The 26,964-nt window shown below is 35.6% G+C and overlaps 1 protein-coding gene across 1 annotated transcript in view; it reads left to right on the top strand.

The window, feature by feature from the left end:
• Positions 1–26,964, top strand: part of COL5A2 (collagen type V alpha 2 chain) — a 154,915-nt gene that overhangs the window by 104,597 nt on the left and 23,354 nt on the right. Inside the window, exons 18-43 of the mRNA XM_049887658.1 lie at positions 3,847–3,900; positions 6,728–6,826; positions 7,165–7,209; positions 7,322–7,420; positions 8,595–8,648; positions 8,876–8,983; positions 10,021–10,074; positions 10,640–10,738; positions 12,058–12,111; positions 12,922–13,020; positions 13,131–13,184; positions 13,531–13,584; positions 14,567–14,620; positions 15,492–15,545; positions 17,114–17,158; positions 18,074–18,172; positions 19,182–19,289; positions 19,572–19,625; positions 22,117–22,170; positions 22,385–22,438; positions 22,834–22,887; positions 23,279–23,386; positions 23,504–23,557; positions 24,087–24,140; positions 24,851–25,012; positions 26,046–26,153. Of these exons, the coding sequence (XP_049743615.1) occupies positions 3,847–3,900; positions 6,728–6,826; positions 7,165–7,209; positions 7,322–7,420; positions 8,595–8,648; positions 8,876–8,983; positions 10,021–10,074; positions 10,640–10,738; positions 12,058–12,111; positions 12,922–13,020; positions 13,131–13,184; positions 13,531–13,584; positions 14,567–14,620; positions 15,492–15,545; positions 17,114–17,158; positions 18,074–18,172; positions 19,182–19,289; positions 19,572–19,625; positions 22,117–22,170; positions 22,385–22,438; positions 22,834–22,887; positions 23,279–23,386; positions 23,504–23,557; positions 24,087–24,140; positions 24,851–25,012; positions 26,046–26,153 (1,935 nt within the window). The remainder of the gene's footprint in view (positions 1–3,846; positions 3,901–6,727; positions 6,827–7,164; positions 7,210–7,321; positions 7,421–8,594; positions 8,649–8,875; positions 8,984–10,020; positions 10,075–10,639; positions 10,739–12,057; positions 12,112–12,921; positions 13,021–13,130; positions 13,185–13,530; positions 13,585–14,566; positions 14,621–15,491; positions 15,546–17,113; positions 17,159–18,073; positions 18,173–19,181; positions 19,290–19,571; positions 19,626–22,116; positions 22,171–22,384; positions 22,439–22,833; positions 22,888–23,278; positions 23,387–23,503; positions 23,558–24,086; positions 24,141–24,850; positions 25,013–26,045; positions 26,154–26,964) is intronic.

Genomic DNA, 26,964 nt, shown 5'->3' with positions numbered 1-26,964 from the left:
AGTATGATGTCCTTCTCCAGGGACTGATCCCTCCTGACGCAGTCTTGCCATCCTTGCTTGCTAAGGAGCATTCTGATTATACTTCTTTCAAGACAGATTTGTTCATTCTTTTGGGAGTCCATGGTATATTCAATATTCTTTGCCAACACCACAATTCAAAGGTGTCAATTCTTCTTCGGTCTTCCTTATTCATTTGTCCAGCTTTCACATGCACATGATGCAATTGAAAATACCATGGCTTGGGTCAGGCGCACCTTAGTCTTCAAGGTGACATCTTTGCTTTTCAACATTTTTAAGAGGTCCTTTGCAGCACATTTGCCCAATGCAATGCATCTTTTGAGTTCTTGACTGCTGCTTCCATGGCTGTTGATTGTGGATCCAAGTAAAATGAAATCCTTGACAACTTCAGTCTTTTCTCCATTTATCATGATGTTGCTTATTGGTCCAGTTGTGAGATTTTTGTCTTCTTTATGTTGAGGTGCAATCCGTACTGAAGGCTGTGGTCTTTGATCTTCATTAGTAAGTGCTTCAAGTCCTCTTCACTTTTAGCAAGCAAGGTTGTGTCATCTGCATAACACAGGTTTAATGAATCTTCCTCCAATCCTGATGCCACTTTCTTCTTCATATAGTCCAGCTACTCAGATTATTTGCTCAGCATACAGATTGAATAGGTATGGTAAAAGTATACAACCCTGATGCACACCTTTCCTGACTTTAAACCACTCAGTATCCCCTTGTTCTGTCTGAACAACTGCCTCTTGATCTATGTACAGGTTCCTCATGAGCACAATTAAGTGTTCTGGAATTCCAGTTCTTCACAATGTTATCCATAATTTGTTATGATTCATACAGTTGAATGCCTTTGCATGGTCAATAAAACACATGTAAACATCCTTCTGGTATTCTCTGCTTTCAGCCAGGATCTATCGGACATCAGCAATGATGTCCCTGATTCCCCTCCCTAATAGTAAGGTAAAATTAGCTAAAGAGGCAGGAGCTATATCACGAAGGACTATGTATGATGGCAAAAGTACAATTAACTTTTTTATAATAATTAATGAGAAACCATTTAGGGATTTTAAGTATGACAGTGTCATGACCAGAAAGATCATCTGCTGGTATTGTGGAAGATGAAATGAAAATGGCTAGGACTAAAGGCTGTGAGATGAGTCTGAATACCACTGGAATAATCTGAGAGAGATATTATAAGGACGTGAACTAAAGTTATAACAGTGGTAACAGAGGCAGACTGCATATCAAAGAGTTGTTATCGTTGTGTGCCATCGAGTTGCTTCTGACTCATCAAGACCTTATAGGACGGAGTAGAAATGCCCCACAGAAGTTTCTAGACTGGAGCCCTGGTGGTGCAGTGATTAAGCACTAAACTGCTAACTGAAAGGTTGGTGATTTGAGCCCACCAGGTGCTCCACAGAAGAAAGATCTGGCAGTCTACTTCCATAAGGTTACAGCCTTGGAAGCCATATGGGGCAGTTTTACTCTTTCCTATGGGGTCGCCATGATTAGGAATCAACTCGACGGCAATGAATTTGGTTTCTGGTTAATCCTTAGGGGAACAGATTGCCAGGTCTTTTCCGCCCAGAGCAGCTGGTGGTTCTAGCTGCAGACTTTTGGGTTAGCAGCTGAGTTTTTAACCATTGTTACACCAGAGCTCCTTGAATCTAATGAGCATGCCCCATTCGTTTTTCTGGTTTACGAAATTTGTTGGATGGTGTTCCATTATTTGAGATTGGAAATACAGAAAGAGAAACAGGCTTTTGTGTGTGAATTTGGGCTTAGGATGAGAAGAAGTGAGTTTAACTTTGTGATTGGATATGCAAAAGTGGTGCTTAGGAGAAAGGTTGGAAGTGTAAATGTAGACTTGGGAATGTTTAACATATAGGCAATAAAGCCATGCGTGTGAAAGTATAAAATGGGATGGGAAACAATGAGTCCTCAGGGTGCGTCAATATTTTACATGCTGTGCTTCTTAGGCCCAGTGCCAGCACAGCTACTGTATTTTTCTCCAGAACATCTTGTACTAGATTATCCTCTAATTATGAACCTTTAGCTGCTCATGTTTGAAGATGAAAATCTGAACGTTTATTTAGCTACTGATGGTAAATTATAAACAAGGGCTTTTTTTTTTTTTTTTTTTAATTTCATCACCTTTCTTTCTCTCTTGCTTACTTGGAATCGTTCTTCCATGCGTATAATGCCCATTGCTGCTAATGAACTGCTTAGGTGCCCAGAGGTGTAAAACATCTGTGAAGGTGAAGTAGATGGATAGCAAGCATAACGTTTGGTGTGGATAAAAATTTCTACCTTTATTTTATTTGTCAGGGGCAAATAAAATACCTCTCTACAAGCAAAATGATTCTGTAAATTCAATTATAAAAAATAGCCTAAGTCAGTATGAATATATTTTCTGACCTGTAGAACAGTTGATTCATACATGTATTTTCTTCCATCAAATGTTGTAACTTTAATAGTGGTAGTTCTGATTTTCAAAAAGAAGATAAAACAACATCCAGAAGAGATTATTCCATATATGATCAGTACCAGTTACTAGTAAAATATGCATACTGATACTGTAGGTATCATTTAGTAACCTTTACTTGTTACTCATTAAAGCAGTGGTTTTCATTGCTAGGTGCACATTAGAGTTACCTGGGGAGCTTCTAAAAATATTGATTACTAGACCAATTAAAACAATCTCAGGGAATGAAACCCAGAATTAGGGTTTTTTTTTTTTTTTTTTTTTTTTAAAGGTCCATAGGAGATTCCACAGGGCCAAGATTGATAACTGTTGCACTAAACCAAAAAGTAGGAGTTCACAAATATACAAGTATATTATGAAATGTATTACACAGCCACATTTCCCACCCCCTTAAAAATCCTGTAGTAACTGAATACATAGTTGTTACTGGAAATCATAATAGTCTATGGAACATTTTTTTCTTGCTGAAACAGCAAACTTTGGATCACAAGATATATCATGTTAATATAATGCCTATGAAAGAAAATTTTATGAGCAAGTGATTTCTAGGGGATATTCATGATCGACATGGGCCAATATTGAAAGACTGTAAAGAAAAATTTTAAGGCTTTCAGTTTTTCTCTTATGCCAAAAGTAGAATACAGTCATAGTAATTAAGATTATTTGCCCCAAGGATGTTTGCTTTCTTGTTACTCGTAAAAAGGAATAAAATATAAGAGGAAAAAATAAGTATGTTTCAAACACCACTTATTAATTCAAAACTGATAATATTAAATATAATTCTCAAAAAAGAACCAGGATAACTTAGCATGAAATTCCACTTACCCTCGTACTCTTTAAATCCAGCCTTTAAATCAATGGCTGAAACTCTGCATTTCCAAATATATGATAGTGATAATGTCCACACATCATTAACTTGAAAAAAAATCGCTCTAAAATATCCAGGTGATTCTTAATAGAGCATCATTTTTATAGATTACTGGATTTTGGTACAAAACATAGCTTTCTAAAAATTATCTTCATTAGTTGATTAGCTCAAAGAAAGTACTTATCTCAAGAAGCAGTTGTTTGAAACAATTTGTGTTTGTGACCAATTTAGTCTTGTATGCTTCAACTGAGAAATCCTATTATGTTCAATACATTGGACATGTGTTTTTGTACTATTTTATGTCAATGTTGGAAGGTACTTGTAATAAAATAACATTATTATCTTTATGATTTCAAAGTATAAAAGCAGATTATTCTTATATTGTATGTTAAGATATTGAGAGTTATCAAAGAGTAAAAGGTGACCTAATCAGATATTGATTAAGAACATGTCTGATCCCTTTTCTGGTTTCTTTTAATAGGGTCCTCTTGGGATTCCTGGCTCTTCTGGTTTTCCAGGAAATCCTGGAATGAAGGTAAGATGTTAATACATTTAACTCCACTTGTTTACCTAAGTCCCAGAATTAAGAATGCCATTTTATTTATTGAAGAGTATGAAAATTTTTCTTATTTTTAAGAGTCTAGAGTATCCTCATTGTCCATCATACCCATCGCCATTGAGTTGATTCCGACTCATAATGCCTCTACAGGACAGAGTAGATCTGCTGCCTAGAGTTTCTGAGAAGCGGCTGGTGGATTTGAACTGCCAAACTTGTTGTTATCAGCCGAGCTCTTAGGCACTATGCCACCAGGGCTCCTCATTGTCCATTACAGTGGGAAGAAAAGTAAAGAAAATGAAACACTGAGCTATATTATGCAATTAAGGAAAAAATACTTATAATCATGCAATTGTAATATAAAAGAATCTGTTGGATTGGGGCTCTAACGCTGGACAATTTAAACAGCTGCAAGGAATAACAACTTTAATCTGAACTGGAACTCTGTTCTTGGATAGAATGCCTAGGAATAATAAACAGCAGAATGTTATAAACAATAGAAGATTAAATAAATCAGAGGTTGTCAAAAGGCTCTTCTCTCACACAATGCTGGCTGGCCTTCACTTTTACCCCCCACCCATTTTACACAGTCATTAAAGAAGTGGGCAGTGAGGATATTTGGCTGTGTATGTGGGAATGGATTAAAGTATTTTGCTGGGAGGACTTGCATTTGTAATGAGTCACAATTTTTTTTTCTCTCAATAGTTTGGATGATAAATTCAAGGATTATAGTAGAAATATATTAAGATTATATTTGCTAAATCAGTAAATAAATTCAGAATGCTACTTTTAAATTTTAAGTAACCATACATTTGATTATCCTTTAAACACAGCTTCTTCATCCTGAAGGAGGGATATACTTACAAGATTCTGCTAGACAAAAATGACTATGACCATGGGCAATTGCCCCACCTCTTGTTTTTTCATGGAATTGCACTGAAGATTAAGAGATAATCAACGTAAACTCTTAGCATAGTGCCTAATGCAATGGAATCCCTCAACAGCGGTTCCTGCTTCTTACTAGTGTTGTCATTGTTAGCTGCTGTTGAAATAAGTCCAGTGTCATGGCGACCCCACCCACAATGGAATGAAATGCTGCCTCGTCCTGAACCATACCTATGACCTAATTGGTTATAGATTGTACCATTGTGGTCCATAAGGTTTTTATTGGCTCATTTTTGGAAGGAGATCATCAGGCCACTAAAAACTGTGTAATAAAGCTTAAACTTCTAACAAAACTATTTTTCTCAGAAATTGTTTCCCTGTCCTACCACACTAGCATAAAACTTCTGGATCTTTCTTATTGACCAAGATTCTGTTATACCTGTAAGGTTTTGCCATAGTCCCCAGCTTGCTGAATGAAGAATAAACTTTCATATTAACGTTTAGTGTTTCAGTGGTAAGGAGTGATAGGGAGTTTGTATGTTTTATGGCTACTGATGAGCCTCCTAAGGCATACAATTTTAGTTTTTCATGTCCATCTAGGATGAGGTCTGTGTAAGTATGTAATATGCCAGATGAAATACAGAAATGCAGTTACACTTGAATTTCAAATTTTTTAAATATAGTATGTCTGACATATTTCATGGGACGAGCTTACATTAAAAGTTATTTGTTGTTTATCTGAAGTAAAACTTAACTAAGCATCCTGTATTTTTATTTCCTAAATCTGGATCTCTGTCTTGGGTTGGAAGGAGAATTAGATAGCTATTTTATCAGGTCACTTTGACCACTTTGCTCTGCCTTGAAAGCGGTTTCCCCTCCCCCACCCATTTCCTTTAATTCTTATCAAAGGACTGTTTAAAAAAATAGTTGCCAAAAGTGGTCAAGTATGTTAGACATTTATATCCCAGGTATAATCAGTTTTTTTTTTTTAAAGGTCAATGGAAATAAATTTTTATAAATCAAATCCTATCTTATATTCTAAAAACATAATTTTCTTTATGGGTATATATAACTAAAACTCAAATAGTGAGGAAATAATTTCTTGTTCTGTAATGAAGATATAAAATTTTCTATAGAATTTCTTAGTGTGAGTTTCACAAATTTGAAGAACTGCTATCTTTCAATAGCACATTTTAGTTGTTATTGGGCTATTGTAGGGATGTCAGGCAATAGTTTATCCTCTCATGACCACATCAAGATTTAATTGTAAAACACCATTCCTAGATCTGAAATGTCTAGGTTTACACTGAGCAGCTACAACTCCTACAAGATAGCTGATCTGGTAAAGATTCCTCCTTCACTTGGTTTTGTGTTGTTTAAAGAGTCTTAATGTACTTCTGCTATCTACACAGAAGTAGACTTGAAGAATCTGAATATTTACTTAAGAACATATTAAAAGCAAACTTTTTAGGGATAAGAAAATCCATTCTTCTTCTTTGAGCAACTCAGTGCCTGGTGTAAAGCTGTTCTCAGTTTTTCATTATGAATCTAGATTATGTTAAATGTTGAATATGTAATAAGTAAAAACACCTCATAACAGTGTAGAAGGAATTCCCGAGTGTGTGGAGGTTCAGAGGAGAACTTAAGCTGACTTGACAGATGTATAGGATTTTCTTAACTGGATATTGGAGTGTGGGGAACATTCCTAGTGAAGAGGCAATGGGCATCATCACAGGTGAAGGGGTGGGTAAGAGTGAGCCAACTGCATAAGCTAGGTTAGGTGTACATCCCTGGAGTAAACCTCTTTCTGCTTTTTGTCTCTTTAAATGTTTGAATTTGAAATGTGAAACTCCAAATAACTTTGTATCATACCACATTTAAGTTCTTTCTTAAATTAACGTTTTCCATTGCATCCCTTTAGGGAGAAGCAGGTCCCACTGGGGCTCGAGGCCCAGAAGGTCCTCAGGGACAGAGAGGTGAAACTGGACCACCAGGCCCAGTAGGCTCTCAAGGTCTTCCTGTAAGTTTCTAGAATATTTAAGACCTAGCTGACCATTTTTATTACAACAGTACAAAGTACAATTCATTTTAACATTTTCTTTGAAATCTGAATGTTTAAAACTAAAAAAAAAAAACAAAAACCCCACACGTTTCTCTTGTTAACTCTAAACATTTTTCTTATCGTGGGAAGGTGGGATTAGTCGTGAAAAGTGATTTTATGATATAGTGGTGGTTGATTTTATTTTGCAATTTTGCTGCCTCATTTTGGAAGATGGAGGACATCTGAGTACCACCCTATGTACTCCTAGATATGACTTCTTATATATACTTATATATAGTTTTCATGTACTTCTTTAGGGTGCAGTGGGAACTGATGGTACTCCTGGTGCTAAAGGCCCAACGGTGAGTAGCTGCATTTATGATTCAAAAAGTAGAAATGGACATTGTCTTTTGATATTCACTCTAGACTTCTACCTAGGTCTTTGCTCATCATGTCAATCTTGCTGTCTGACAGGGCTCTCCGGGTACCTCTGGTCCTCCTGGTTTGGCAGGACCTCCTGGATCTCCAGGACCTCAGGGTAGCACTGGACCTCCAGGAATTCGAGGCCAACCGGTAATATGGCCAAGAAATAGCGTATAATGTAATGAAATAGAGACAATGTGACTTATCTAAGTGAGGGCAATAAAGATTAGAATCTCTGTAAAGTGAAAGCTAAAACATTAATGTACAGTGTAGATGTTTAAATCCTAAGGGGAATATTACTGCCTTATGCTAAATTTTGATGTTCTTTTATTTAAAATAACAAGATCACCATTTCACAGTCCACCTCATAGAATTTTATGAGCAGTTGGTTAATGAACAGCTGTAGAAATATTTTGCAGTCTAGTGTGAGGAAATATGGAGATTTAACGAGATTTTTAATGGCAATTTGGCTAAAAATGGGTTCAACAACTATTTATTGAGAGTTTTGAGTAATTCTAACATATTGTTCATATTGAGCAAGTTTCTGTGTTTGGTAGAAATTAGCTATTAGAAAAAATAATGTGATAAGCCCATAAGAAATAAACACGTTGAGATATTGTGCTTATATGTTTTAAGCTTGATATATAAAAATAAACACACTCTTTTCCAGTACCACTTTAAACAAATAGTTTGAATTCTGTCCCAAGTAATTTGGTCATGCTAATAAATGCTATTGAAAGATTTACTAAAACATGAGTGGGACTGATATGTGGCATTTGATTTTACCATGTTCTGAATTTAGCAATTTGGTTCCTAGAACATAAACTACAATTGTATTTAAAGACATACGTACACAGATCCCCAGAACACTCCAAAGATGAAATGCCTTGTTTAAAGGTGCAAAACTCAAGAAATAGAACATAAATATAAAATTATTTTGATTCTTAGTGAACCAGTCTATTTCCTAAAACAAGCCCTAAGTAGATTTATCTGGAGAAGTTGTCATAATTAGTTCTAAATTTAATTATCAAATTTGAATGTAAAATGAATAATTCTAATCTAGGATGCAGGATAAAAACTAAGACTTAAAAAACAAATCTCTTGAAGGCCACTGTAAAATAGATTGTTACCAAATTATACTAAATTTTGTAAAAATTTACACACATTATACAAGGTTTGAAAAATTAAAAAGATGATTATATTATACTACTGAATCAATAGACTCAGCTGCAGAATGCTTTAAAGCCTATTTGCTGGAATTGTTTAGTGATGCCTAGACTGGCTGAATGTCCTGGTTCTTATAATATTGATGTTTTTATTTTAGGGTGACCCAGGATTTCCAGGTTTTAAAGGAGAAGCTGGACCCAAAGGGGAACCGGTAAGGCTTCAGTTTTTTTCTGATAATGAGAACAGCATGTATCTTGTCAAAAAGGGTATAGCTTAAAATGTTCCAGCACTTAAAATAATAACAGTAAGGATTATAGCACCTTGGGATGAAAATAAAACTATAGTTTAAAATTTTTGATTTACTTTATTAAGTGAGTCTCCCAGAATTAAATCACTTGTGTGATTTTTTTTCTGATGATGTCCCCCTGTTTTCAATAGGGGCCACATGGTATTCAAGGTCCAATTGGCCCACCTGGTGAAGAAGGCAAAAGGGGTCCCCGAGGTGATCCAGGAACAGTTGGTCCTCCAGGCACAGTGGGAGAAAGGGTAAGATTTGAATAATGAAATAAATTCTATGGTCATGGGGAAATTAATTACACAAGGCCATTTTGGGATAGTATGGAAAACTAGAACATGAAGAGAAATGCTTACAGGGGCACTGCACAGTTCAGTAAGGTTATCTGAGTGAAAGGAGCCAATTGTTTAGTATTTCTTCATTTGTTTATTTATTCAACTACTACTTGTGGAATAACTATGTTATGCCAGTTGATATATTGATGCTAGAGATACAACAATGAATCAGGTGGCTCTGGTCTCAGCCCCCATGGTGCTTACCTTTCAGGGGTGAGGTGGACAATAAACAAGTCAATAGGTAAACAAAAATAAAATAAATTTTACAACTTTAATAACTACTATAAACACTCATGAAATAACAGGGTGAAGTGACAGAGAGTAACTATGGGTATATGACAGTAGTGCCACATTAGGTTAGGTGGTTAGGAAATACAGTTCTCTGGGGAAGTGGCATCTCAACTGTGACCTGCAGATGCGAATGGACCCAGAAAACCTGGGAGAAAGAGCATTCTCAGAAGAGGAAACTGCAAATGCAAAGCCAGCAGACCAAAAAGGTCTTGGTGATTTTAAAAAGGCTGAAGAGCGTTTTACTGTCACTGGAATATGAAACAAGTTTGAAAGGGACAACAATAATCTCACCGTATGTTTGTATAAAGCTTCAGATAATACAAAGGACTTTCATACAAAACAATACCAATGCATGTTATTATTGACATTTTGATTCCTGTGTAATGTATCACCCTTTTGCCTCTCATCGAGATGTCAGTGTTTCTCAATATTTAGTATTACAATGAATTGTTACAATAACTCTTGATTTGAACAATTATTTTGATCAGCACTTACTTCTTCAACGTTTAAAATTTATTCTGTGTGGTCAGTGTTTTCATATATATATATATATATATATATATCACCAGGTTGACTGGATTTTGGCTTCTGAAGTTTTATAGTACTAAAAAATAAAAATTACTCATTATAAAAACACCAACATCAATTTTGGTCATTTGTAGGGTGCTCCTGGCAATCGTGGTTTTCCAGGCTCTGATGGTTTACCTGGACCAAAGGTGAAGTTACTCCATCAATGTTGATGCTCAAATGGGCAATCTTGGGTAGGAACAGGGACTGTTTTCCAATGTGGTTATCTAGTTCTGGTCAACATGGGTCCAAATCCAGAAACAAGAACCCAGGAGAAAGGCCTAACTCCAAACCCTTGTTGCATAATTACTCTGTTTTAGAGGTATGGGTGGAAGGATGATGGTTGGAGGAATATGGAACTTTTCAGGCTTTTCAGGGAACTTCCTGGACAAAAAAAAGAAGGAAGAAAGAAAATGAAAAAGTCTTTTCTTTAGCTGACATATATGTATATTTTTAATCTTAATTATTGGAATGAGGTACTAATGACAACTTTCAATGGTTAATGACAAAAAAAAACACTATTCTACAGGAATTTCAATTTAGATCAAAGTGTGAAGTGACATTGTTTACAATGAAATCTTTCATTAGCTATCTGACACACTGTTGTCTGTTAGATTAATGCCTTAAACTTTCAATAAGAAATATATGTGCATACGTTTATTTCCCTGCACACTTTTTTTTTTTCCTGACAAGTTCCTTCTTGCTTTGGAACAGGGAGCTCAAGGAGAGAGGGGTCCTGTAGGCTCTTCAGGACCCAAAGGAGGTCAGGGGGACCCAGGACGTCCAGGTGAACCTGGGCTGCCAGGTGCTCGGGTAAGAACACAGCAGTTGTTTGCTACATCAATCCAGGAGAAATATTGCAATGCATTCTTTGAAAAAGATTTTATTTAAATTGCTTTCACAACTTTTAAATTGTGTTTATACAGTTTTGACCCTAATCCATTATTTTTAAATACTGGTTTGTTATCTTTATCATGTATAGAAAACTAATAATCAGCGATTTCTAGTCTCCCTTTTGTCAAAAGGAGTATGCATTAATAGATTTACCATGTGATATTAAAAAAATGCCCTTTGCCAGGTTTTATAATTTTTCTTTTTTTATTAACAACCCACATTTTTGACTTTTGGCAGGGAGAGTATATAATAACATTAGGAAATTAATTTTAACAAATTTCACTGAAAATTCATTTGGACTGTGGAATTGCCCTTACATGCAGCTTCCAACAATGCTCCTTAAAGTTGTTGGGTAGAAAGATACATTTGGTTCAACATAAATTCTTTAATCTCTCTTGAGCATTAAATGTATGAGTAAAAGTTTACCGTATCCTTTGCTCCTTGTACTTGGAAAACCAGCCTTGGGTTCACCTTTGCCTAGATATTCTTTCCTTGACACCTGATAAAGGTGAAATGACGACTAAGTATTGGTTAACATAGTCTTTAGTGAAGATGGGCCCTGATTTAGACTATATCTGAACTTGGAAGACTATGAGTGAACTACGAATATCTGGTGGAAAGTCATAGCTTTGAGTTTTTTGAGGTCAGGAGGATCCAGGATGTTTTCTGAGTTTGGAATATCTTGTATGGGTCTGTTCTACTGGCTGGGATCAGGACTGTGTCCTCTGGGCTGCTAGAAGATATTGATTACATGAGATTTCTAAGCCAATGTGACTTCTGCACCCACCACCGATCTCATTCCCGTACATCTGACCTGTCCCATTAGTGACTTAAAGGCGGCTCCTGGAGGGCTGTCCTGTGATGACTCCTCCCATTGCAGAGTCCACTGGGGGCTGCCCTGCAGGCCTGCTGTGTTTTCTGTCTAAAAGGTCAGTGATTCAAACCCACCAGCTGCTCTGTGGGCGAAAGATGTGACAATATGCTTCCATAAAAGTTACAGGCTTGGAAATCGAATCACTATGAGTCGGAATTAATTTGACTGCAGTAGGTATCCTTCTGAAGCCAGGTTGGGCGTGGCCTGTGATTGTCCAGTGAATTTGTGTAGAGGAGACTAAGACCAGTAACAGTGAGCATTGCAAAGTGGAACTGGTCTTTTTAATACAATGTTATTTTGACTCTTTAGAATTTTTACTTCAGTTGCATATCAGCAATAAACTGACAACAGCTTACATTTTCAGGGTCTGACGGGAAATCCTGGTGTTCAAGGTCCTGAAGGAAAACTTGGACCTCTGGTGAGTAACTTAAACAAAACTCCACAGTCATCAACACTTCTCAACAGACATGCAACTCAAATGATAAAACATTTATTTGGGGTTAATGTGATCACATGAATGCTGATCATGTTTGCATGTTTAACATGACTGTCTAAAGTAAATTCTTAGGATCTGCATATTTTCAAAGTGACCAGAAAGTTAATCGGATTTCGTTGAGATAAATGTTTGAGATTGAAATTGCTTCCCTGACGTCAGTGAAAATGTTGAAATGATGTATTCTTTCCATATTGGTGAAATTTGTTTATTAGCAACATTCTCATTTCATGATTTCATTCCAATTTTATGCATTTAATAGATAAGTAGGTATGAAATTTGACAACTTATGTATTCTGTTCTCTTCCTTTATATTGTAAATGTGAAATAGAAGTCCTGAGTTGTCATTACCTGTAAGGAGAAGTGAAGATATGGCCTGTTTTAAATATTCAGCAGTTTAAAAAAAATACTCAACTGTTCTAACTCACTAAGACAAAAACATAGGATATTTTGAAGCTTGTGTAACTTTTATAGTAAATAAAGGCAGGTAACAATTTGGGTAATGCAGTATTTAGATAGGACTTACTGGAGCCCTGTGGCACAATGGCTAAGAGAACTGCTGCTAACCAAAAGGTGGGCAGTTAAATCAATTCCACCAGCTGCTCCTTGGAAACCCTATAGGGCAGTTTTACTCTGTCCTATAGGGTCACTGTGAGTCGGAATCAACTTGATGGCAACGGGTTTGGTTTTTTTGGTTTTTATGTGAAACTTGAATTGCTTCTGTAAATTCTACAGGGTGCTCCAGGGGAAGATGGCCGTCCAGGTCCTCCAGGCTCCATAGGAATCAGAGGGCAGCCTGGGAGTATGGGTCTTCCAGGCCCCAAAGGTAGCAGTGTGAGTACATTGTATAATATGTTTGCCATCTCATCATACTCCTCATTTGGAGCAGGCACATTATGGGCAAGTTTTATTAAATTTTAAAATAACTTCTATTTATTCTTTAGGGTGACCTTGGAAAACCTGGAGAAGCAGGAAATGCTGGAGTTCCAGGGCAGAGGGTATCTATTTTCTGCTATAAACAAAACAAAATGAACTATATATATATGCACATACATACATACATATATATATGTATATATATATATAACCATATAAAACTATGGAAACCCTGGTGGCATAGTGGTTAAGTGCTACAGCTGCTAACCAAAGGGTCAGCAGTTCGAATCCACCAGGCGCTCCTTGGAAACTCCATGGGACAGTTCTACTCTGTCTTATAGGGTCACTATGAGTCGGAATCAACTCAACGGCACTGGTTTTTTTTTTTAATATATAAAACTATGTAACTATATATAAACTATCCAAATTTTTATGGCCTCGCTTCACAAATATCTCTGTGTGATACAGGGAGCTCCTGGAAAAGATGGTGAAGTTGGTCCTTCTGGTCCTGTGGGTCCCCCGGTATGTGATATTTTAGTGAAAATATATTTACATTGCATTTTTCAATGATGTTTGTTGCTATGAGTCAGAACTGACTCGACAGCAATGGGTTTGGCTTGTTTTTTGGTTTGTTCAAGATTTCATTATTTGTCCAAGAATAAGCCTCAGGGGAAGTGAATACTTAAGAAAGTACAAGATAGAAGAAAATCAATTATATTGTTTCTATCTTATCTTCTGCCTTTGGTCTTTCATTTTAAACATCTTTAAAAGTCTGATGGCAAAGGTTTTGTTTTTAGAGTCATGGTTGAAGAATATATTAAATAATGAAAATAGTATTTGACCAATAAAAATTTTGTAAAGTATCTTATTTAAAATAGTTAATTTTAATCTACCTTCTTCTAATAAGGTGTCTCATAGAAATTTATTAAAATTTTTGTTTTAGATGGATGAAAAGGGATATATTTATCCTTTGGGCTATGTTTTTGTCTAGGATTTCAGAATGATTTGTTTATCAGAAATATTTTTTGGAATATGTATTTGTTATGGACAATAAATATCTTTCTAAAATGTTAGCTCCGCTTTCTTTAGATATGCTAGTTTTGAAGAGTTGATTACTAAATCTTATGGCACTTGGAAATAAACCACAATGGCAGTATTATTCTCTCAGATTAAATATAAGAAAATAATGGATTTTCTACATCCATTTTCTCCAGTTTTTCTATAATTTTATGTTTAACTCCAGTTATTTCATGTTTGGATAAAAAAATAAATGCATGTAATCAGTCTTTTTACTGGCTTTAGAAAAGATTTCTTACCAGGAGAGATTTCAAACATCACCATTACATGGCTTTTAATCCTAGTTTATTATCTGGCTAAACTGAAAAACATGTGATTAGAAGAAATTCAAAGAAATATCAATGGTTCTAGTGGGTCACAGAAACACAGAGGGATGCAGGCATAACGATCTAGCTATATTCATGATTTTCTTTCATTCTGGACCTAGGGTCTAGCTGGGGAAAGAGGAGAACAGGGACCTCCAGGCCCCACTGGCTTTCAGGTATGCACTAATTCAGTTTTCTGTTTCTTCTTCCATTAACTTAAATGCATTTTAAAATTTTTAAAAGTTGTGGCTGAATGATGTAAAATTCTACAATTAAAAAAATCACTTTTTTGGTGAATAGAATGAACATTTGGATAAAATCAGGCATTTTTGTTCAGAGTACTAACAGACTTCTCATGAAAAACTGACCAAAACCCAAAACTATTAACAAATGAAAAATAATAAAATGTTCTTGATAGCTCAACAAGATTTATTAAACTATTTTTAATACTTATCTAGTTTTATTGGCAGTGTCTAAAATTTTTTATTGGACAAATTTGCTTGGCTTATCTAAATATGGTGGATTATTTAATAACATGGATAATCATAATTTGGAAAAAAAAACCTCCCAGACTGATTTTTAATAATATTCTAGCAGCCCCAAATTTTACTCTCAGACCCATAAAGCTCTACAAATATGAAGAGCTGCCTGTTATATTTTTATCACTTTTTGCTAAGTGGTGTGCAAATGAAAACCTAACCATATAAACTGACCAGCTGGAGTGTTGTGTTAGAAGATGTACTGTATTTTTACCCAAATAAAGCACACATTATAGGCTTTTTGCCAACTGTACAACCCCTTCATGCATTATTTTCTTAGACGAGCTATGCACATTATATGTGTGGGCATTTTATTTACATAGGTGCATTATTTGTGAAAAATATGGTAGCTTTCTTATTCTGTCTTGATTTAACTTGTGTCTGAACAATTTCTTTTTCTTGAAAACATAGTCATGGAGTCTCCATGAATTGTAAAAGTGAACTGTTAACACTGATTGCCTGTTAAGTTTCACAGACTCAGCATTTTATTTTCTTACTTTTGTTTTAGGGACTTCCTGGTCCTCCAGGGCCTCCCGGGGAAGGTGGAAAGCCAGGAGATCAGGTAGAACTTTAAATTTTAATAATAGCAATACTAAAAATCCCTGGCTTATAATAACACTTGTATACAAGGTTATGTTTTTGCTTGCTTTGCATATAATTTCTCTTTTGATCTTCAAACAACCTTATCTACTAGGTATTATAATTTCATCTATTTTACAGATGAGAAAAATGAGGCACACAGAAGTTATGTAATGCTCCCAAAGTCACACAGCTGATAGGAATTGAACTCAGGTTGTCTGTTTCTCAAGATCGTATTCTTAATTCTTCAATTTATTATACCATAATTATAGAATTTTACTGGAGGCATTGTAAATAATTATGAACAGATATTAACCATTTTATTGGTGTGATTTTACTGGCAAATAGGTTTATTTAATTTATTTTTCTTTGAGTGATTCATTTATTCATATAAGCATTCAACACATATTTGCTGACCACTCCATGTGTTTGGCTCTACTAGGCACTGGCCTTTCCCAGCTGAACAAGATAGATATGGTCCTTGGCCTTAGATTACAGTATAGTAGGAGACAGAGGGTGTGATAAGACAGTAGTATGTTCTAAATTCTATGATGGCAAGGCACTATGTGTATAAAAACAGAGAAGAGGTACCTAATTTAGATCTGGGGAGTTAGGAAAGCTTCTCAGGCAAAGTTATATGTATCATGAGATCTGAAGGATAAATGCTAGTGGGATAGTGGAGGTAAGGTAAGAAATGGAACCAGCAGGTGCTAAGGTCGAAAGGCTTGCTGATGAATTTAAGGCAATGAAAGTAGTTCAGTATGTCAGGAGTGTGGAGTACAAGTTGAGAAGGGTAAAGGTGAGGCTGGAGGGGTGATCAGGGGCGCAACGATGGAGGATCTTCTTTTGGATCAAATTTGTTCTTCAGCATTAGAATAATGAAAAGCAGTTGAAGGGCTTTAAAGTAGGAAGTCATGTGATTTGATATGGATTTTAGGAAGATCATGGCACAGTGAGGACAAATTGATAAGGTTATTATCTTTATCAGAGAAAGAAGTTTTGAAATGACTTCCTTTGGTTAAGAACAAATTGAATCTTTTAATGTAGTCTTGACTGGGCTAGTTTGAATCCACAATTCTTAGTAGAGTGCTTTGTTCATATTATATGTTCAAAAAACATTTCCTAAATTGAATAGAATTGAATTGGTTCTATTAAAAGATCAGCTCTTAATCAGGGGCTTTTTATATCAGTTTTCTGTATTTAAATCTTTCCTTGTTCCAATAGGGAATAAGCAGCATTTAACATCTGTTTTGTTTTCTCTAAAAAAACTGATGGACTCTCTTTGGGAGATAATATTTTGCATGTTCTCAGTGTGAAAATTCAAAAATTCAGGCATAATAGAATCTTTTCCTGGAAAAATATTTTCACCTAACGTAGGAGATACTCCCTCATATACAAAAGCATACATATTTTTCTTCAATATTGTGGATTTACGTAACCTTCCAATGGCATATTAAAAGAAATTAGGTGTATGATCTGGAAGGTTTTCTAATAAATACCTAAGAGCTATCTCAAAGCTTTTCTTTCAATTTTTAAAAATTTATTTTATAGGGTGTTCCTGGAGATCCCGGAGCAGTTGGCCCATTAGGACCTAGGGTAAGTATTTCCTTCTTTGTAAATTAACTTTGCTACTGGTGTCAATTTAAATATATCTTTTTTTTTTTTTTTAACTTTTATTGAGCTTCAAGTGAACGTTTACAAATCAAGTCAGTCTGTCACATATAAGTTTACATACATCTTACTCCGTACTCCCACTTGCTCTCCCCCTAATGAGTCAGCCCTTCCAGTCTCTCCTTTCGTGACAATTTTGCCAGCTTCCCACTCTCTCTATCCTCCCATCCCCCCTCCAGGCATGAGATGCCAACACAATCTCAAGTGTCCACCTGATATAATTAGCTCACTCTTCATCAGCATCTCTTTCCCACCCACTGTCCAGTTCCTTTCATGTCTGATGACTTGTCTTCGGGGATGGTTCCTGTCCTGTGCCAACAGAAGGTCTGGGGACCCTGGCCGCCGGGATTCCTCTAGTCTCAGTCAGACCATTAAGTATGGTCTTTTTATGAGAATTTGGGGTCTGCATCCCACTGATCTCCTGCTCCCTCAGGGGTTCTCTGTTGTGCTCCCTGTCAGGGCAGTCATCGATTGTGGCCGGGCACCAACTAGTTCTTCTGGTCTCAGGATGATGTAGGTCTCTAGTTCATGTGGCCCTTTCTGTCTCTTGGGCTCTTAGTTGTCGTGTGACCTTGGTGTTATCTTAAAGTGGTTTTATTTTAAACATTAAGTTTTTTTTACTGGATTAAAATAGATTTTCTGATAAATATTTTGTCCTGTGAAACTAGCATATCCTTCCTTCAATATTATTTCTTATCACTAAATTAGAAAATTGAGACTTAATAGCTGTTCATTTCTAAATTTTTCTTCAGTAGCAGCCATTTTAAAGATTACCAGAGATATTTGGACCCATTGATAGATCAAACACTGCAATGACTTGATATTCCAATTTTCTGTTAGGGAGAACGTGGAAATCCCGGGGAAAGAGGAGAACCAGGAATAACTGGACTCCCTGGTGAGAAAGGAATGGCTGGAGGGCATGGTCCTGATGGTCCAAAAGTAAGTACAGTACTGATCTAGTTCTTTTAACACGTTCTATCTAATATTACACCTCAATAAACACACAATGGTCCTAGAATGTATTTCTCTTGTTTTTGCAAGATAATTTGATTATATCATTTTCTCCTTCAACAAATATTTAGTCAGTACTTATTAGCCTTTTTCTTGGCACTAAAGAATCAGCTGAAAAGAAGACTTTTATGATGAAACTTATGGTCTAATACACATAATCATACATTCTCATACACAAACCTGTTCCTAATATTTATTTATAAAAAATTATTAATAGTCTCCCTTAATAAACAGAGTTGAGAAATTTAAAAATTGCATAATTTATTGCGATGTATTCTTAATCATATTCTCCATTTTCCTTTTCCCATTTTTCACAAATCTGCTTACAAAATATACAAAAGTATATAGTTTTAGAAATCTGAAAATACAATGCATTATAAAGCAAAAATCATCCTTTCTTTTGGGGTGTCATTTTGTGATTGGTAAAAGATAATATGGATAATTTGTGTATAAACAACTGAAGTACAATTTTTCATGGTTGTGTAACATGAGGTCCCTTGTTATGTCTTCAGGGTCCAGAGTGATTGAATAAGATACGCAATGTAATGACTGAATGATTCTCAATACAGCTTAATGTCACAGGCTTACTAGACAGAGAGTTGAATATTTCTCTAAATGTAATGCAATGTCCTCTTTATTACAATGCCTATAACATGGCCAAAAAAGGCAATTATACTATTTTTATTTGAACTGATAGTCAATTTTCTCGAAAGATACAAGTTGAAAACATAAAACAACAATCAAAATGGCAAAGTATTATTTTCTTATTTCAAAAAATCAACTCAGACAAGACAATTTTCCCAAATAAAAAGTGTAAACACTGAGGTAAACTATATGAAATTGCTGACATTCAACTGTTTTTGACTTCCAAAACAGAAATTTCGTGTAATTCAGTCTTAATATATTGATGCGGTCATTCATTGTTTGTTCATTTTAGGGAAGTCCAGGCCCAACTGGGACCCCTGGAGATACAGGCCCACCAGGTCTTCAGGGTATGCCTGGAGAAAGAGGAATTGCAGGAACTCCTGGGCCCAAGGGTGACAGAGTAAGTCTTGTTCTTTTAATTCATCCATTTTGACTTTCTATTGATTATGATTTTCTGGGGGTGCTTTAACTTTCTACCATCTTGAGTCACAAGTCATTAATTTACTCATTCATTCATTCAATATGTGTATTTATTGAGAAAATGTGCAGTGCCAGGCACCATTTTAGGCTCTAGAGGACACAAATATAAACAGGACAGATAAACCCCTGCTCTCATGAAGCTTCTGTGCAAGTGTGAGAAAGATACAATAAATAAATAAATAATATTTGTGTGTTTTCCCAGGGTGGCGTAGGAGAGAAAGGTGCTGAAGGCACAGCTGGAAATGATGGAGCAAGAGTAAGTAAAAGCAGTCCTTTTCCTAGCTGGGCTAGAAATCAGCATTACCATTACCATGTGAATTTGCCTGAACTTTCACAAAAAAAGTTGATCATGTTTCCTTGGCAGTCAGGACTTGGAGAAGGATGAAATTTGAGTTTTGATGTTGATCAACCATGAATACTAATTTTGCTTACTCTGAACTAAACCCATTCCCATTGCAATTGAGTTGATTCTGACTTACAGCGGCCCTATAGGACAGGGTAGACCTGCCCCATAGGGTTTCCAAGGCTGTTAATCTTTGTGCAGGTAGATTTGCCACATCTTTCTCCCACGGAGTGTCTGATGAGTTTGAACCACTGACCTTGTGGTTGGCAGATGAGTGCTTTAACCTCTGCACTACCAGAGCTTCTCCAAACTAAAGCAAGTCAAAAAGTAGTCATTTTTGAGAGACTGAAATAAAACACCTTTTTATTGTGTCTGTGTGATTAACGCTTTAAGGGATGGAAACCCTCCTTATCATTCTCTATCATTTTATGTGCAAAATTTATTTCTCTTAAAATGCTGATCTAATAATAAGCTGGCCCAAACCTCATTCCAGTGCAGGCAAGTAGAGTTTTGTGTAGGAGCCAATGTTGTGATAAACGTTTCTCAATATCTTGGATGTCGGGTGAGAAAATTACTACACAATGAATCATGGTTAGTGCTTTCATCAATAAAGAGACTGAGTAAGTCAAATGTCAAGAAGGATGGTTGACCCCAAAATATTGTTTCATGTCATATCAGAAACTGACATTGAACAAGCTTTAGGTCCTCAAAAATAGGGTACATTTGTAATACCGAGGGCAATCTGACTAGAAAAAGAGAGAGACTAGAAGGACAGTATATTTTCAGACATGAATGATGCCCTCATGGAAGCCCAGTTAGCTACAGTGACTCAGACATACACTACTTCCTGGAATAGTTTCTGATATTTGACAAGTAATTTCTGTTTCAGTATGACATGCTTTGCTGTTAGTTATCATGTTGGGCCCTGAAAATAGCAGTTATACCATCAAAAAGAGATCACTATTAATATTGGTTTTACACATTGTGCCACTGTTAAGACATTGGTTACATTAGCTTTTGATGAAGAAAAGAAACTAGAATGCTAAAAAGTTTTTAGCTAGGTTGTAATTATCTATTTTTTCTTTTTCTGAAAAGCTCATTAACGGTGAAATGTTTAATTCACCCAACTGTGAACATGCGCTATCTCTTGCCTTTTAATTAAATCTAATATTTGATATAATTTTTCAAAAGCAGTCTAAGTAAATCTAGTGTATTATTGTATATATCATGAATAGTCTGGAATGTGTAGTAAGCATGTGATACTGTTTGAAGGAGTCATACATTGAGGGTTCATTTTAATGTGAAATCTGACATACATCTTTATAGTTCCTATCATCTAACTTTAAAAATGCGATATAATGGGGCCAGAACTTATACACTGTTTTTTATTTAGTGAGAGCAGTGCATTATTTTAACAAAGAAGCAGATTAAAACATTTACTGTAAAATCGTAGTAAAGAAAAAAAAAATGAATAACACATTTCTTTTATATGAAAAAAATGTGGATGTAAGTAATGAAGTGGTCTTTATATTTAATCTTGTCCTTTAAGGAAGTAAGTTAGGTAAATTGTTGGAAGAATACTGTTCTATTATAGATCCAGAGAATATAACAGCACAGGTTTTTCATGTTCTTGTCAAAAATATAAAATTAAAAAGTCATTTTTGTTGCTTAAGTTTCTTCAGTAAAACGTTCAGAAATTAAATGACAAAAGGATATCTGGGCTGTACCTGAAGAGGCCATACACAAATGTCAGACAATTTGTTTTAGAAAAGACTCCAATATACTACAGCTTTTAAAGATTTTGACCTTGTGTCAAGATGAGCCAGGTGGCATCCTCATGTGGCAGCTCTCTTACAATCTGAGTGTAAAGAACACTCCTTTTCATCTCAGAAGAATGTAAAGAACACTCCTTTTCATCTCAGAAGAATGTACAGAACTTAATGCTTTCATAAAATTTCGCATTTTCACTGAAAAGAAGCAATATTATGCTATTAGATTATAATTTTAAAATGTAGTATTCTACACACAAGAAGAAAAGCCTCTATTCAATCTATACTCAATTTTTCAAAATAGATATTAGAAAAATTAAATAGACCCAGGAACTACGGACATTGTTGAGGAATACCATTAATTTAGATCTAATGTTCAAAGAATGTCTTTTGTATTGATGAGTTGATTTGGATTGAAAAAAAATTAAAGTTCTGTGGAGAAAATTTAATGGAAATCATGTTAGACTAGATAGAAAAATCTTGAGAATATGTAGAGATTATATTGCTCGTTGTAGATAGTGTTTTTACAAAAACAACCAAGCTGTAACAAAATAGTTACTTCTTTTTTGTTTGTTTAACAGGGGGGTGTCTGTGCTGAATTTTCTTCAACATTTCTGTGTTCTGTTAATTGACAGGGTCTTCCTGGTCCCTTGGGCCCTCCGGGCCCTGCTGGTCCCACTGGAGAAAAGGTAATGTCACAAGTTTTTATTTTATAGACCTAAAATTATTGACATGAATTTTGGCTCTTTCACAAAGTTTTCTCTTCCATAAAATATGATAGCCATGCTGCGTTATCATCAATTCTTTCCCCTCTCATTTTCCCACACATATGCCCAACGTCCTATAATTTTGTTTTGTTTTGGCATTGCCTTGGACAATAAACATTTAAAATCTTCTTTCTAGGGTGAACCTGGTCCTCGAGGTTTAGTTGGTCCTCCAGGCTCCCGTGGCAATCCTGTAAGTGACAGTATTTTCATGTTTTTTAGTGTAAGACTGAGTAGTAAAACATTTCACCATTTGTCTTGATATTTATATAAAACCATACCTGTTTGTTTAGGCTATTTATAGCTTCCTGGTTTTCAACTTTTAATTAACTTGAAAATTATCAGTGTGTTATTTCTACACAATCTATTAAGTCTAGGTAGGAAGCATCTTTGAAAACTTGACCTTGAAAATTTTGTTCTATGACCCATATCTCTATATCACCTGTGAAAGTCTCCCTCAAGCAATATCTCTAATATATCTCTCTCTATACACATTTTAAACCATGTCACATTTATATAGTTGTAATTTTAAGTACTGTTCCTCTTTAGAATAATGTGTGGAAGCTAAAGTAATCTTTGTCTTCTCAGGGTTCTCGTGGTGAAAATGGCCCAACAGGGGCTGTTGGTTTTGCTGGACCCCAGGTACAATTTTCAAATATCCTCAATTTGTAAATGAACACTCCTCTTGTTATAGCATTGAGTTTAATTAATTATCACTGTTCTGTTTTGAAGGTACGTGAAGGATTCTAGAAAGTTTATAGTTTTGTAGGCAATATAATTTTCAATACACTTTTTCCTAGATTAGCACTAGAATTGATGAGTTTGTACTATTTGGGTTTACATACTTATTACGATAAAAATGTGGTGGGATAGCTTATTTTTTCATGCTGTCTTCAAAGACCTCATTAGGGTGGATTTTTCTTTTAATTACAAAGGACCATTTTACAATAAATGATATGATGGCAATAATTAGTGTGAAATAATTTGCCTATAAGTCTTACAATCAATCGCTCATTTATACAATTGCATATAGGGTCCTGATGGGCAGCCTGGTGTGAAAGGTGAGCCTGGAGAGCCAGGACAGAAGGGAGATGCCGGCTCTCCTGGACCACAAGGTCTTGCAGGATCCCCTGGCCCACATGTAAGTTTAAGGGGGGGAAAAAAGACATAATTTGAGTCTAATGCACAAAGTTGGGGCTTGTGTTAACCCATTATTTTCTAATTACAGAAGTGCTGTTTTGTTTTTCTTTCTATTTAGGGTCCTAATGGGGTACCTGGACTAAAGGGTGGCCGAGGAACTCAGGGTCCACCTGTAAGTTGATTGGTAACTCTAGGAGTTATGACCAGCTAATGATAGACATGTAGTGCTTTGTGAGCCACTTTCAATTTTAATATGACGCTGTAACAGTAAAATTTTACTTGTATTAACTATACTGTAATGGAAAGAACTCTTAGATATCTGGATTAAAATCAGTTTTGTTACCTTGGAGATCCAGCTGATTCAGGTGAAAAATAAATATTACCTATATACGGCAAAAATGAATAATGTGAAAGCACATTGTATAATTCTGTTACATAAAATATTAATGTGATTTTAGCCCTAGTTGAGAAGGTTCAGGATAAATGAAAACTGGAAAAAGAAAAATAACACTCTTCCTACTAATTAATCCAGGATCGTTCTCAAAAACATATGACACATTATATCAAGAAAAAAAAATTGGTCATAACATGGAAGGGCATCTAAAGGCCTAAGTCTCCCTGTGAAAAAATAGATTGCAGGCAAGTAAATGTAACTAATTAATATAATTTAAAAATTTGCTTAAATGGCATTGTATTTCTAGGGTGCTACAGGGTTTCCTGGTTCTGCTGGTAGAGTTGGACCTCCAGGACCTACTGTAAGTCAATAGAGTAATTCAAATCATTGATAACGGACTAATTGCACATATTTATGTATGTGTCTCTATATACATATATATAGATACATGTATGTATATATAGGTGTATGTATGTGTGTATTTAATTGAGCTATTATTTATTCTTTTATACCTTGTTTATTTTCCTATGTTGATAACTCTTTTGTCAATAATTATACCAGTATTTTGTCAAAGCAAATTTAGATTTAATAATCCAGTATTTTTTGGAGGAGCTTATTTGCAAGTCCTTTTTAGCCCCAATGTTTGAATATTATTCCACTGAGGTACTAAATACTAACAGTATTGGGTGCTAAGACTCATTCCCTTCTGTTAGGAAGTATCTTTGAAACTTTCTTTAATAAACATCATTCATTCATTCTAAGATAAGGTCAGACAGAATAAAATATCGTCTTTATATTCGTTGTTGGAGCAGAGCCTTAAAGAAGTTGAAAATTTAAGTTCATTTCATCACTCTTAAATAACAGCTCAGAGCGAATTGTCTGAAAGTGATATGTAGATTTTCTCCTGAGGAATTAATCGAAGGCTGTTTTTGTTGTGCTTTGTTTGCATATACTGAATGACTGATTAACTAACAGGCATCTGGGTCAGACACTGAGACGTTACTACAGTTCCTCTTACTTGGCTTGGCATCCACTTTACTCTCCCGGGTGTTTCATTCTGTGTTGCACTAGGGAGCTCCAGGACCTGCAGGGCCCTTGGGGGACCCTGGGAAAGAGGGACCTCCAGGTCTTCGTGGGGACCCTGGTTCTCATGGGCGAGTGGGAGATCGAGGACCAGCTGGACCCCCGGGTGGCCCAGGAGACAAAGGGGACCCAGGAGAAGATGGGCAGTCTGTAAGTTTAGCATCTCTATTCTAGACCACCCCTACTTGAGATATTTACAGATAGATACCCATAATAGTCACTGCCTCAAAGAAACTGTCTAAACATCACACTGGGCGTGCTCATAAATCCTTAGTGCTTTATGTGCCACAGGTTTTTAATTTTCATTCTCTCCTCTAGAAAAAAAAATATGTATACATATAATAAAAATATAGCAGTAATGAAGATGGTGTTCAAAAACTAACAAAGAATCAGTTTTCTTCAAATATCTGTTCTGTATGAACATTTAATTAAAAAACATTATCTTATTTATTATCCAAATGCCTCTAAACATTAATCTGTTTAGGTAATTCACTATTTCTTTACTTTATTTTTTAACTTTTTTATTTTGAGATGATTGTACATTTAAATGCAGTCATATGAAATAATACAAAAGGACCCTGTGTACACTTGACCCAGTTTTCCTGGGTAATAATAACATCTTGCAAAAATATTGTACACTCTCACATCAGGATATCGATACTGATACAGTCCACTGCACTTTCTCAGATTTCTCTTACTTCCTTAAAATTTCTTTTTGTCTGCTTCAAAAGAGCAAAAATATTTCTCCAGTTACTTCTTTTATTCAGTTAATATTTACATTAATTTTCAAGTTCCTTACTAACTGCTAAGCCACTTTCACCTTTGACTAACCTTAGAGGCTCTGTTTATGTATTTGTGTATATATGTGTGTATATAACCAAACCAACCAACCCACTGCCGTCCAGTTGATCCCGACTCATAGTGACCTTATAGGTCAGAGTAGAGCTGCCCCATAGGTTTCCAAGGAGCAGCTGGTGGATTTGAACTGGAGACCTTTTGGTTAGCAGCTGAACACTGAACCACTGCACCACCAGGGCTCCATGCATACACATAATCATGGTTCAATGAACCAGAGGACTTTTCCTCATACTGAAATTTCTGAAAAAACTGTAATATACTGTAAAATTCTTGGATATAGTTTTACCCTGGAGAATTTTTAATTGTAGTTTATTCTCAACATTAGGGTCCAGATGGTCCTCCTGGTCCAGCTGGAACTACTGGGCAAAGAGGAATTGTCGGCATGCCTGGGCAACGTGGAGAGCGAGGCATGCCCGGCCTGCCAGGCCCAGCGGTGAGTTGCTGCATCAGTCAGTATATCTTCTGATTATGTATGATATAATTTGTGTGGAGAGAATAGATCATAATTTTTTGCTTAATAAATGTACTTAAATCGTTTAAATGTAATCCTTTTTTAGACATAAATTCTGTTCTTAAAGGTCAAATTCTTAAGTTCCTTGCAAAATCTTTGGAAAATATGCCTGTTTAACCCTGTGACTAGAGAAGTAGGCTATTAAGAACATGATTTTCTGGTGACTTTTAAATACTTCTTCAAAGATTAGAAAGATCCATGGAGCTAGATAAGGGGAGTAATATCCTGGTGAGTAGGTAGCCTTTTTTAAAAAAAAAACCCAAAAATATCCATATTTCACAGTTCAGGGAGTAGGTTTTCATAAACTATCAAAGGGTAAAAGTAGTTGAGCTAAAGTGAATAAGATTAGAAGTGAATGTTGGGTTAGCTGTGAAGGATCCTAAAAGTAATCTTCTATTCTCTGGAGCATGCTTAAGACTGTCATATTCCCTGGAGAATGATAAAAGTTTGATTCGGTGTTAGCTTTGGAGAGACTAAAATTTACCACTGAAAGATTACATGCTTGAGAAAAAAAAAATTTTTTTTATATGCAGTGTAGACAGAGACATTACTCCTAGGGCCCCAGAGCTGGGGGATATGTGGGTAAAGATCTACAATTAGCAAATCAGAAGTAAGAAGATATCTTACTGTTATCAATAGTGAGACAAGGACATGAAAGTGTAATCCCTCAAAAGGGAGACTAAAGTATCAGGATATAGAAGTGAAGTGAGCAGACAAAGGAGTGAAAAATGAT

This window comes from Elephas maximus, chromosome 6, assembly GCF_024166365.1.
Source record: "Elephas maximus indicus isolate mEleMax1 chromosome 6, mEleMax1 primary haplotype, whole genome shotgun sequence".
In the NCBI taxonomy this organism is placed as follows: Eukaryota; Metazoa; Chordata; class Mammalia; order Proboscidea; family Elephantidae; genus Elephas; species Elephas maximus.
The sequence above is the reverse complement of the archived record's forward strand: the minus strand, read 5'-3'. Positions and strand labels throughout refer to the sequence as shown.